The sequence below is a fragment of the Ascaphus truei genome, chromosome 12 (genome assembly GCF_040206685.1).
Source record: "Ascaphus truei isolate aAscTru1 chromosome 12, aAscTru1.hap1, whole genome shotgun sequence".
NCBI classification, from domain to species: Eukaryota; Metazoa; Chordata; class Amphibia; order Anura; family Ascaphidae; genus Ascaphus; species Ascaphus truei.
The window spans coordinates 38,233,460-38,247,066 of NC_134494.1; the positions used below are offsets into that span (position 1 = coordinate 38,233,460).

The window sequence follows — 13,607 nt, forward strand, 5'->3', positions numbered from 1 at the left end:
CCTCCGCTCCCCCTTCCCCCCCCTCCGCTCCCCCTTCCCCCCCTCCGCTCCCCCTTCCCCCCCTCCGCTCCCCCTTCCCCCCCCCTCCGCTCCCCCTTCCCCCCCTCCGCTCCCCCTTCCCCCCCCTCCGCTCCCCCTTCCCCCCCCTCCGCTCCCCCTTCCCCCCCCTCCGCTCCCCCTTCCCCCCCCTCCGCTCCCCCTTCCCCCCCCCTCCGCTCCCCCTTCCCCCCCCCTCCGCTCCCCCTTCCCCCCCTCCGCTCCCCCTTCCCCCCTCTCCGCTCCCCCTTTCTCCCCCTACCCCCCCCCTCCGCTCCTCCTTCCCCCCCTCCGCTCCCCCTTCCCCCCCCTCCGCTCCCCCTTCCCCCCCTCCGCTCCCCCTTCCCCCCCCCCTCCGCTCCCCCTTCCCCCCCCTCCGCTCCCCCTTCCCCCCCCTCCGCTCCCCCTTCCCCCCCTCCGCTCCCCCTTCCCCCCCTCCGCTCCCCCTTCCCCCCCCCTCCGCTCCCCCTTCCCCCCCTCCGCTCCCCCTTCCCCCCCCTCCGCTCCCCCTTCCCCCCCTCCGCTCCCCCTTCCCCCCCCTCCGCTCCCCCTTCCCCCCCCTCCGCTCCCCCTTCCCCCCCCTCCGCTCCCCCTTCCCCCCCTCCGCTCCCCCTTCCCCCCTCTCCGCTCCCCCTTTCTCCCCCTACCCCCCCCCCTCCGCTCCTCCTTCCCCCCCTCCGCTCCCCCTTCCCCCCCCTCCGCTCCCCCTTCCCCCCCTCCGCTCCCCCTTCCCCCCCCTCTCCCCCCTCCGCTCCCCTTCCCCCCCCCCTCCGCTCCCCCTTCCCCCCCCTCCGCTCCCCCCTCCTCCACCCCCTTCCCCCCCTCCTCCACCCCTTCCCACCAAACTTCGCCTTCCTGCCCGCCTTCCCACCCCTGCCTTCCCGCCTCTGCTTTCGCGCCCACCCGCCTCTGCCTTTCACCCGCCCTTACTCCGCCCGCCTCTGCCTTTCACCCACCGCCTCACAGCCGCTGCACGCACTCAACAGACACCCGCCACACTCGACACATACCTGCCGCCACACACACCTGCTGCCTCCCGTCCCTATGCACCGACATCACTGACCCACCGCCTCACACCCTAGCAGGACCCCAACTCACAGACAGCACTCACAACCCACGCGCCACCCGCCGCCTCACACCCTAGCAGGACCCCCACTCACAGACAGCACTCACAACCCACGCGCCACCCGCCGCCTCACACCCTAGCAGGACACCCACTCGCAGACAGCACTCACAACCCACGCGCCACCCGCCGCCTCACACCCTAGCAGGACACACGCCTCACATTTTTACATTTGTTATGTCACCAAAATATACATTGTATTGTGGTGTGTTTACAATAAACCATTTTTAAACAACATCGTATTACATTTTCTTCCATCTTTCTTTTCAACATTATTATCCAACCTTTACAACAAATAGTCACCTATTGTTCCACGATTTATAAATAATACTACCTATTACGCATTTACATCCCGGGCAACGCCGGGTCTCTCAGCTAGTATATATATATATATATATATATATATATATATAAGATGTGTTCTTGCCGGATTTGATCCATCTTGACCAGATAATTAATACCGTATAGACAGGCCCCCTATAATACAAGAGGAGCTACAGACCTATAATAAAACGCTAAAGTTTGACTTCACTCCCTCCAGATGCTTGCACTGGTTGTCAGAACAGCATTTGCTTGAGTAGACTGGTTATACCTATGCTCAACCCTTGAGACTTTTTGGCTTTATATTTAGGGCACAAAGTTGCCCTTGAAGACCCACAGGATAGAATGTGCAGTTCTGGGTACATTATAAAACCACTGCAAATTAAAAACTGGACATGGTTGCCCACTTTCACCTCTCCTTTTCGCCTTATGCATGGAACTGTTGGCCAACGCCATTACAATTAACCCAAAAATCTCCTGATTTATGATTGGTAACAAAGAATGCAAGATAAGCCTGTTTACCTATCTATTTCTGTCTTTCCATAAACCAATGTCATCTCTACCAAATCTGTTTAACTTCTTAGATACATTTGGCAAACTATCGGGTTTTAAAGTAAATAATTCTAAGTCTGAAGCTCTTGCAATAACTATGCAACGACTAAATGAACTTCTCTAAATTTCTCTCTGGGCAAAAGAAATCCCTACCTTATTTAAATTAAGCAAATGTGTCGATTCCATATATAAATATAACTGTCTCCCTCATACGGAGAACCAATAAATCTGACTTGGAAACCTAGTTCAAATACATAAATTATTCAGTGAACATGAATTTATTCTCCAGATTACGATCTTTGTTCTGTTCCCTCCCTATCCTGATTTAAATTCAGAGATGTTTTGGATGTCATCTGGGCCAATAAAAACCCAGAATCAGAAAGTCAACTCTTTACAGACCAATTTCTAATGGAGGTCCTAGCTCTCACAAACCTTCTGGCCTTCTTAGGAGCAGCTAGGATTAGTCAGATTTATACTCTGGCATTTACCAAGCAAAGCGTAGAAGAGATTAAAACCTCAGTATTAAATCAATACTTTGGCTGTCCATGTATTAAATATTATCCTATAGTGAGGGAGGGGGGGTGGAGGGGGTCTGCAACTCCAGTTTTCAAGGGCCACCAACAAGTCATGTTTTTCATGGTATCTCTGCATCAGCATAGGTGGCTGTCGTTCGCTGAGCCACCTGTGCTGAAGCAGGGATATCCTTAAAACCTGACCTGTTGGCCACCCCTGCTATAGTGGCATACTCCCTTAGACTTTCGGACAATTTTTTAAATACAATTGCGTACCAGAAATGCATGACCATCTTGTTTAAGAACCCGGATTTTAAACCCGATATGATTGCAGCTGTTTTTTCATTGGTCGAAAAAAGCTGTGATTTCTAAAATTGGACACCTATTTTTCCATAGACTAAAAACTTTTGAAGACATCGTGAACAAATCTAAGGCTGCGTCCATGGTGAATTGTGCCAGGCGGAGGCGCGCTGAAGCTGAGGGAAAGCGGGTGCTTTCCCTGGCCTTAGACCGCTCGCCGTCGGGGGGAAGGGGGGGCTGTGACGTCACGGAGCTGGTTCGTCCTCATTGGGCGAACCGCTCACGTAACCGTCCCGGCGCTCCCTTGAGCGCTTGAATTTAACATTTTGGTAAGACTTTCGCTTCTGCACGCTTGAGGAAGCGTAAGCGAGCCCCTGCTAAAGCCGCTCTCATTGCGGCTGCAGGGGCTCACTACCGAGCAGCAGCGCGCCTCAGCACGGGTCAGCGCATAAGCGCTGACCATGCCCGAGGCCTAAAGCTCCCAGAAGGGAATTATTTAGATTTCTCCAGCTGAGGCGCTTCATCGCCTCGTATTTAGATAAACCAAATACTTGAAATCTATTTCCCCGGTTATGACCCCCTATGTGAAAGGTATGATCTCTGCTCTTTTCCAGACCTGCCTACAGTTGAGGATAATACGCTTCTTTATAAACACCCAGATACCCAGCAAGCTCTAAGAAACCCCCCAAAATTACCACAAAGTGTGTGTGTGTGTGTGTTACTGGGCGTGGCTTAATGTATACAACAAGAAACAAAGTCCAGAGCAACATCCAATGTGACAAAAATACAGTGAAATACCTAATATCGCTTGAAAAATGGTCATTTAGTTAACCCTTTGGCCAAAGCGTATAAGCCTGCAAGCCACATCAAGGCATGACCAAATTCGCAGGTCCTAACACTAACTGATTAAAATTCTTATTTACCTCTATAATTAGAGGAAGAATGGTCGTAGCATTGAACCAGTCACAACCAGCTGCATGAAAAGAAAGATAGAGAAAATAGGCTAAAGCGCTCCAATGCCAGGAATAAAAGAATATTGTAAGCCAAAACCACTAATCCAAGGTATAAAAAAATGAGTAATGGTATTAGTACATAATAACCACTAGTATGGGTACTATCCTCCTGAAGACAGGTGGTAGATGGTACAAGCCCACCCACAATCAGTCTCATTGGCAGGTTCCCCTGAATAATAAGCAATACTCACAAATTCTAGGAGTGGTAGGCAGGCTGTGCAGCTTCCAATATTGTAGTAAACAGGAATAAATGGAAAAACAAAGCGCACAAGCAAAAACGGAGCAGGAAGGACCCAGCATCAAAAATAGAAAAAAAAGGGCACTTTAATGTGACAAAAGACCCATCCAACGCGTTTCGAACGTCACAGCGTTCTTTTTCAAGGTAAAGGAACGCTGTGACGTTCGAAATGCGTTGGATGGGTCTTTTGTCACATTAAAGTGCCCTTTTATTCTATTTTTGATTCTGGGTCCTTCCTGCTCCGTTTTTGCTTGTGCGCTTTGTTCCTCCATTTATTCCTGCATGAAAAGAAAACCTGCTTACTTGGAAAGTGGGGCGGGGCAAGCTTAAACCCTGTGAGGGTGAGCCACTGACCTCAAACAGCTGAGACAAGCTGGACAAAGTCAATAAACACACAGATACCCAGCAAGCTCTAAGCTGTTTTGGAGGTCAGTGGCTCCTCCCTCCCCAGCGTTTAAACTCGCCCCTCCCCACTCTCCAAGTAAGCAGGTTTTCTTTTCATGCAGCTGGTTGTGACAGGTTCAATTCTAGGACCATTCTTACTCTAATTATAGAGGTAAATAAGAATTGTAATCAGTTAGTGTTAGGACCTGCGAGTTTGGTCATGCCTTGATGTGGCTTGCAGGCTTATACGCTTTGGCCAAAGGGTTAACTAAATGACCCTTTTTCAAGAGGTATGTATGTATGTATGTATGTATTTCACAGTGCATTTTTGTCACATTGGATGTTAATACGCTTCTTTACCTGAGACAATTGGAAGAGGATCTGGGATAGGCTCTAGAAAGCCTTTCTCGCTCACTGTCCCACACCTCGGGAACGCCCTTCCACTCGATTTTAGTTATTTTTATTTATAAAATGTTTTACCAGGAAGTAATACATTGAGAGTTGCCTCTCGTTTTCAAGTATGTCCTGGGCATAGAGTTAAAATGACAAATAATTCATGGTTGCAAATACAGTTTCATTAGTGAACAGGGTATACATTATATACAAGACATTGCATGCACAGTTAAAGATAATATATTTTATGGGTGTATGAAACAGTTACAGACCAGATTAAAATGTGAGACAGCCTTAGATTTGAAAGAACTTAAACTGGTGGTGGATGTGAGAGTCTTTGGTAGGTTGTTCCAGTTTTGGGGTGCACGGTAAGAGGAGGAGGAGCGGCCGGATACTTTGTTGAGCCTTGGGACCATGAACAGTCATGTCAGATCTCATGTAAGTGCTGCATGTGGTAGGGATGAGGAGCTTGTTCAGATAGATGGGTAGCTTGCTCAGAAAGTATTTGAAGGCAAGACAGGAAAGGTGAACGTTGCACCTAAACTCAAGTGATGACCAATCTAGTTCTTTGAGCATTTCGCAGTGATGTGTGTTGTAGTTGCATTGGAGAACAAAACAGCATATTGAATTGTAGAGGGTGTCAAGTTTGCTAAGCTGGGTTTGGGGTGCCGGGCCATATACTATGTCTCCATAGTCAATAATTGGTATTAGCATCTGCTGTGCAATACGCTTTCTGACCAGCAGGCTTAGGGAGGATTTGTTCCTGTAAAGTACAACTAGTTTGGCATAGGTCTTGGTTGTCGGGGTATCAATGTGCATCCCGAATGTTAAATGGGAGTCAAACCATATGCCCAGGTATTTAAAACTAGTAACAGGAGTTAGGGTGGTATTAGCGTTGGTTCTGATCTGGAGCTCAGTCACTAGAAGCTTTAAAAATGTAGTCTTGGTCCCAAATACCATTGTTTGTCTTGTCAGTGTTTTAAAAACAGTTTGTTTTGGGAAATCCAGTTTTCGAGTCTCAAAAAGTCAGACTGAAGTATGTGTTGAAGGTCGGAGAGGCTATGGCTGTGTGCATATAGGATTGTGTCATCTGCATACATGTGTAGTTTGACAATATACTAGCACCCTCTCTAGCCACCTTTTTTAATACCCATCTTAAAACCCACCTCCTTAACGAAACATATGAGTGGCTGATACTATACACCTCATACATCGACCGTGGTCCCTTAAAGATGCACTTACTAGAACACCCTCTTTCTGTCTGTACGTTTTCCCTACTTACCAATTAGATTGTAAGCTCTTCGGAGCAGGGACTCCTTTTCCTAATGTTACTTTTGTGTCTCAGGCGCTTATTCCCAGTATGTGTTATATTATTATGTCACATGTCTTACTCCTGTGAAGCGCTATGTACATAGATGGTGCTATATAAATAAAGATATACATACATAATGGGATGATTGAACTGCGATTTGGGAATCCATTAGGAAGGTATTCATAAACCCACTGAGAATAGCAGTAAACTTATTTTCTAGTGGTACCGTAGGCCCGTAATATTGTGTTTTTATAATAAACTAGCTGATATACCCGGCGTTGCCCGGAATTTACCCCCCTTCACAGGTGGGTGTGTCCCCCCCTCCTTCACAGCTGCGGTCTCCCCTCCCTGCACCCCACATGACAGTCCAACCCCCTGTACCCCACATCACTCTCCCCCCCCTGCACCCCACATCACTCTCCCCCCCCTGCACCCCACATCACTCTCCCCCCCCCCCCTGCACCCCACATCACTCTCCCCCCTGCACCCCACATCACTCTCCCCCCTGCACCCCACATCACTCTCCACCCCCCTGCACCCCACATCACTCTCCACCCCCCTGCACCCCTCATCACTCGCCACCCCCCTGCACCTCACTTCACTCCCCTGCACCCCACATCTGTCTCTCCCCCACCTGCACCTCACATTATTCCTCCCCCTGAACCGCACATCATTCCCCCCCCCGCCCCCCCCCATGCATGACCCCCTGGTCCTCGCTAGCAGCGGTTTCAGATGTCCCTCTCCTCGAAATGTAAGGTAAGGGATTCAGGGAGGAGAGGGACTCCGTGGTGTGGTGTGGCTGGCCCCGTCCTCCATCTGCGGCCGTAGTGCAGCATGGAGCGATCGGTGGGCTGGCAGGAGCAAGAGAGGGCCGGGACTCCAGTTGGTCTCCAGCGTGGCGCCACCCCCGCCCCCCCCGCCCCCCACACCGCTGTCTGCAAGCGGGGAAGCCAGGGGGAGAGTGTACTCGGTAGGAGCGGCTGTTAGTGTTGTGACCGGGGGGAGGGGGTTTGTGGTGGGGGAGAGGTGAGGCTGCGGCCATTTGGAGCGCACATAACATAAGTGCGTAGGTAATGTGCGGAGCGCACATGTGAGTTGGTGTTGCGGCCATTTGGAGCGCACATGTGAGTTGGTGTTGCGGCCATTTGGAGCGCACATGTGAGTTGGTGTTGCGGGCATTTAATAAAACAATTATTAAGTGCATAGGTAAAGCTAGCGGTGATGATTTAATGCGGGAAGTAGTGAATAATTTAGTACTTGAGCGGAGCACATGTCAGTTGGTGTTGCGGTAATTTTATAAAATAATTGGTAACTGCGTAGGTAATGTGCGGAGCGCACATGTGAGTTGGTGTTGCGGCCATTTTATAAAACAATTATTAAGTGCGTAGGTAAAGCTGGCGGTTATGATTTAAAGTGTTTACACAGGATGGAGAAAGTGGGCATATTAATATGTAAAGTGTGTGCTGTGTGTATGATGGGATGAGAGTGAGTGTGTGTGAACATATACAAAAAGGGGAATGTTAAATATGTCAAGTGTGTGTTGTGTGTGTATGATGGGATGACAGTGAGTGTGTGGTGTGTGTATGATGGGATGACAGTGACTGTGTGTGTAACGGGAATTTAAAAGTGGGCATATTAATACAGTATGTAGGAAGGGGAATTAGAAAGTGGTGAATTTGAAAGTGGCCATATTAATATGTAGGAAGGGGAATTTGAAAGTGGGCATATTAATAGGCATATTAATATGTAAAGTGTGTGTGTGTGTGTGTGTGTGTGTGTGTACACACACAGGGGTGAGAGTGTGAGATGAACTTAGATATTTTTTAAAGTGGGCATATTAATAGGCATATTAATATGTAAAGTGTGTGTGTGTGTGTGTGTGTGTGTGTGTGTGTGTGTGTGTGTGTGTGTGTGTGTGTGTGTGTGTGTGTGTGTGTGTGTGTGTGTGTGTGTGTGTGTGTGTGTGTACGTGTACACACACACACACAGGGGTGAGAGTGTGAGATGAACTTAGCAAGGACTCTGCAGGGCTTCTGTGGGGGTATGCTGTCAGTGCAAGTGTGTGACAGTGAAGTAGGTGTGTGTCAGTGATGTCAGTGTAAGTTTTGGCCAATGACAGTCGTGTGGGCGGTGTGTTCACCGTGGGGCGTACCTCTTGGGCAATGACAGTCGGGCTGGGCACGGACCAATCACATTCACCGCAGCTAGTACCAACCTTTGATTTTATATATTAAGATATGTTGGAATAAATTATTTATTAGCATTGTACACACACACACACACACACACACACACATTTCAGCTGCGGTCGCGGCGCAAAATCTTTATTTTCCTCATCTTCCCCCCCTGTCGGCCGGTTTCTCGCTCGCTGCCGCGTGCGCAGCAGCAGCAGCACCCTCTATAGAACAGCCCTTACTCCGAATAGACTAAAGTAAATATACCCAGCTTCTTCCCTGATATGCTTCAGTAGGTAGTGCTGTATCTAGCAGTGGTTACGAATCTTATGCGACCGTTAATGGAACCCTGGGTCTGATCCTCACACCAGATCCTTGGTCAGCCCTGCTGAATAGGCCTATCCCAAATATCTAGATCTGATAGCTTTATATCATTTGTTTTCCCCTACGACATGTTTGAGTTGCAGCCAATTGGAAGCAACCAGCTCCTGAAATTTCTCTAATCCTTAATAAAATGCAGAAAATTACCTGGGAGCCGACATCAGATCCTGCCTCGGTAATAGAATCCATGTGGTTCTGGTAGTAGGCATGAAACACTTTTACACGGTAATGCAGAGTTTGTGTCTACTTCCAGATATCCAGATTGTAGCTTTTACACTTTACCCTGGAGATGTATAAATAAGAACTTTTAAGTTGAATGCGAACCAGCTATCATCCCCAACCCCCTAGTTCATGTGCTCCACAAAAATCTGATGGGGAAACTACTCAATGTTCGTGAAAATAACGTAAGTGAGTGCGCATGTGCAGAAGCATCCGCCGTTCTCTGTGCATGCGCAGAAGGGGCCTCCTTATTCCGCGCATGCACAAAAGCTTCTGCCATACTCCGCATGCGCAAAAGATCCCGTCCGACTCTGCATGCGCAAAAGGCCCAGTACGACTCCATGGATTCTCTGAAGGACACACACACACCACTGTTACCAGAGGAATTCCAAGTGAGTATAGATATAGAAGTGCAAATAGCAAACATTTTAGAAATTTACCATTATATAAGAAAGGCAGAAGTAAAAAACATTAGAGGTGTGTACACATACATGAATTGTATATAGATTAATATAATAAAGTAACTGTAATGATTATAAAATGTAAAAAAAAAAAAAATAACATATGGGTGTGTGCCGAGCTATGTATCTTACTTTAGTGATCATAAGTCAATTATATCATGTATTCCAAGTGATTTTTGTATGAACATTTCAACGCATAAATGATACACTCCAATTTCTTTTATTAAATTATAAACATCACCATCGCAAATACAATTTCTGTGACAAAACACAGAAGTTTCACTTACAATGCGTGTGTTCGGCACACAACTATTTTTTATATAGCTGACTTGACTCATGAGGTTATCATGAAGTCAGATTGCATCACCTTGTCATTTGAATGATCTGCCAGTGTTGACACGTTGCTGAGGCATATGAACTCCTAACACTGATTTAATCGGGGTCGGGCTAGTGCTTTACCCGCCTCACATCCGATCTAATCTTTCAGCCAGAGACGGGAGCTCTGTGTAACTCTGTAGAGTATTAAGCTGTGGCATAGCTTTTCAGCATGAGTGGGTCCAACCCAGACATTAGTTCTTCCAGCTGCCTGGCAGATCATAGTGCAAAAGAAGCTTTTATATATCATTCGACTTCAGGTGATCTCCGATAATACAAACGTGTCTGTGTTACAGTGATTTGAATTGACCGTGAAGCTTAAACAGGCGGAATGTTCTTATTTTTGTACTTGGCCATAAAGACACCGCAGTATGAAGTTTGAGCGATAGTATTGAGTGATAGTAAATAAAATGTTCTCTAAGGCTGAGGACCCGCTGCGGTCAGCGGCGCACGCGGGCCACCAGTACCTTACCCCCAGTCAAGTTGTCCCCGCTGCCTCCTTCCGATGTGGCTGACTACGTGCGGTGTCACGAGTTGGCCGTCCGGAACTACAAGGCTTTGGTGATCAGAAGCGCCGACGCGTCACGTGGTACGCCGGGGAGGAACTTGCCATAACACGAGTGCTTTACAAGGAAGCCAGTTAATGTACTGTTCTACGGATTGCGCAAAGTGGTGACATTACGTGAAGGCAGTTGGCTCATATCAGTGAATGCCTGCAAATGTACCTGTGCTTATTACTAGCCCATGTTGTGTCTATCCAGTCATAACCCCAACCCCCTCCACACCTCTCCCTGGGCTCAATGGCTGCGCCCCAAAAAAAAGGTCACTGCAGATCGCGGTGCAGTGACTTGCACGCGCCGCCGGCAAGCAAGACGGCCGTGCAGGCGCGGGCAGCAGGTCCTCAGCCTAACAGTGCAGCGGTTTGACTTTGACCACACAGACTACATGGAACAATGGGCGACAGTTTTTTATTTTTATTCTTTAAACGTTTACGCTTGTATTTGTGATGGGCCGCTGTGCCTAAAAATGATAAATAATTATTCATCTGTTATTATAATCTGACAAACTTTGTGCAATATCAAAACCAGTCTTCCCCATCAAACAGCACACGCATGCATGGATTTTCTATGGTTTGTGCTTTAAATGTATTATTTGGGTTTAAAATGGCCATTAAACGTGCTACGATTTTGAAGTAAATATGGAAAATGTTAGTGTTATATGGCTGGATTATTTCACTGCAGGGCTCCGACGTCAGGCTACACTATTTTAAAATTGCATCATAAAAGTGCTTGGGTGTAAAAGCATCAGCAGTAGTCACTCGATGGATCTACTGTTAACATTATTATTTTATTTTTTTTAGTTTGAGCTATGGAGCTGGACACCCTTCCCACTCTGAAACGGAACTTCTACACAGACAGACCTACGCAGCCACCCATCAGCTTCCTGGATATGCCACAACACACCACCCCACAGGTAGGTACCTCTTTAGTATACTGTTTCCTCTCCTGGCTTCCCCTTACATGGAAATAGAAATGAAAGACGCGCTAATATTTTGCCTGCAACTCAGTTGGTTTGTTAGAAATGCAATGCATTACTTTGCATAGGTAATAAGAAAGAGTCCTACAACAAAGGGAATCGTTAAACATTGGAGAATGAAACTCCCGGATCTATAAAGCTTAGTCTCAGTAGTGGTAAAGAATGGGCAGCATAGTAGTAATTGCCTTTGATGTCAAACTTATTTTATAGAGCCAATGTCAGGGAATGTTAACTTCTTGTACAGTGAGCAGTGCACCAAAATGATGGGGGCAAGTGTGTATTTGGCGCTGTGAATTCATTGTACAGAACTGTCGAAATAATGAAATGTGACCGTTTCTATGAATATAATTGGCAGTCTCTAGCCCACAATCTAATGCAGGTGTTCCCAACTCCTGTCCTTGAGGGCCACCAACAGGTCAGGTGTTAAAGATATTCCTGCTTCAGCACAGGTGGCTCAATCCGTGACTTAGAACGACTGAGCCACTGATTTGGGCCACCTGGGCTGAAGCAGGGTTATCCTTAAAACCTGGCCTGTTGGTTGCCCTTAAGGACAGGAGTTGGCCGCCCCTGATCGAATGTATTAGGAGATCAAGGATTTAAACACTTTTTAGCGGTCGGGGATCAACAACACTTTACTCTTCTGTGCACTGGCAGAAAAAATGTCGCTGTTCAGGATTCTCACCAACTTGGAGTTCCTAACTCTTCTAAGGCACACAGCGCTGAGGCACTCAGAGAGGCCACTATTACACAATGTGCAAAGCGAGACCAGCTGAGGCACTCAGAGAGGCCACTATTACACAATGTGCAAAGAGAGACCAGCTGAGGCACTCAGAGAGGCCACTATTACACAATGTGCAAAGAGAGACCAGCTGAGGCACTCAGAGAGGCCACTATTACACAATGTGCAAAGAGAGACCAGCTGAGGCACTCAGAGAGGCCACTATTACACAATGTGCAAAGAGAGACCAGCTGAGGCACTCAGAGAGGCCACTATTACACAATGTGCAAAGCGAGACCAGCTGAGGCACTCAGAGAGGCCACTATTACACAATGTGCAAAGCGAGACCAGCTGAGGCACTCAGAGAGGCCACTATTACACAATGTGCAAAGAGAGACCAGCTGAGGCACTCAGAGAGGCCACTATTACACAATGTGCAAAGCGAGACCAGCTGAGGCACTCAGAGAGGCCACTATTACACAATGTGCAAAGAGAGACCAGCTGAGGCACTCAGAGAGGCCACTATTACACAATGTGCAAAGCGAGACCAGCTGAGGCACTCAGAGAGGCCACTATTACACAATGTGCAAAGCGAGACCAGCTGAGGCACTCAGAGAGGCCACTATTACACAATGTGCAAAGAGAGACCAGCTGAGGCACTCAGAGAGGCCACTATTACACAATGTGCAAAGCGAGACCAGCTGAGGCACTCAGAGAGGCCACTATTACACAATGTGCAAAGAGAGACCAGCTGAGGCACTCAGAGAGGCCACTATTACACAATGTGCAAAGAGAGACCAGCTGAGGCACTCAGAGAGGCCACTATTACACAATGTGCAAAGAGAGACCAGCTGAGGCACTCAGAGAGGCCACTATTACACAATGTGCAAAGAGAGACCAGCTGAGGCACTCAGAGAGGCCACTATTACACAATGTGCAAAGCGAGACCAGCTGAGGCACTCAGAGAGGCCACTATTACACAATGTGCAAAGCGAGACCAGCTGAGGCACTCAGAGAGGCCACTATTACACAATGTGCAAAGCGAGACCAGCTGAGGCACTCAGAGAGGCCACTATTACACAATGTGCAAAGCGAGACCAGCTGAGGCACTCAGAGAGGCCACTATTACACAATGTGCAAAGCGAGACCAGCTGAGGCACTCAGAGAGGCCACTATTACACAATGTGCAAAGAGAGACCAGCTGAGGCACTCAGAGAGGCCACTATTACACAATGTGCAAAGAGAGACCAGCTGAGGCACTCAGAGAGGCCACTATTACACAATGTGCAAAGCGAGACCAGCTGAGGCACTCAGAGAGGCCACTATTACACAATGTGCAAAGAGAGACCAGCTGAGGCACTCAGAGAGGCCACTATTACACAATGTGCAAAGCGAGACCAGCTGAGGCACTCAGAGAGGCCACTATTACACAATGTGCAAAGAGAGACCAGCTGAGGCACTCAGAGAGGCCACTATTACACAATGTGCAAAGAGAGACCAGCTGAGGCACTCAGAGAGGCCACTATTACACAATGTGCAAAGAGAGACCAGCTGAGGCA

The 13,607-nt window shown here is 48.0% G+C and overlaps 1 protein-coding gene across 1 annotated transcript in view; it reads left to right on the forward strand.

The window, feature by feature from the left end:
* QSER1 (glutamine and serine rich 1) overlaps nucleotides 1–13,607 on the forward strand; it is a 50,051-nt gene that overhangs the window by 17,601 nt on the left and 18,843 nt on the right. The window contains 1 exon segment of the mRNA XM_075567362.1: nucleotides 11,155–11,267. Within this exon segment, the coding sequence (XP_075423477.1) occupies nucleotides 11,155–11,267 (113 nt within the window).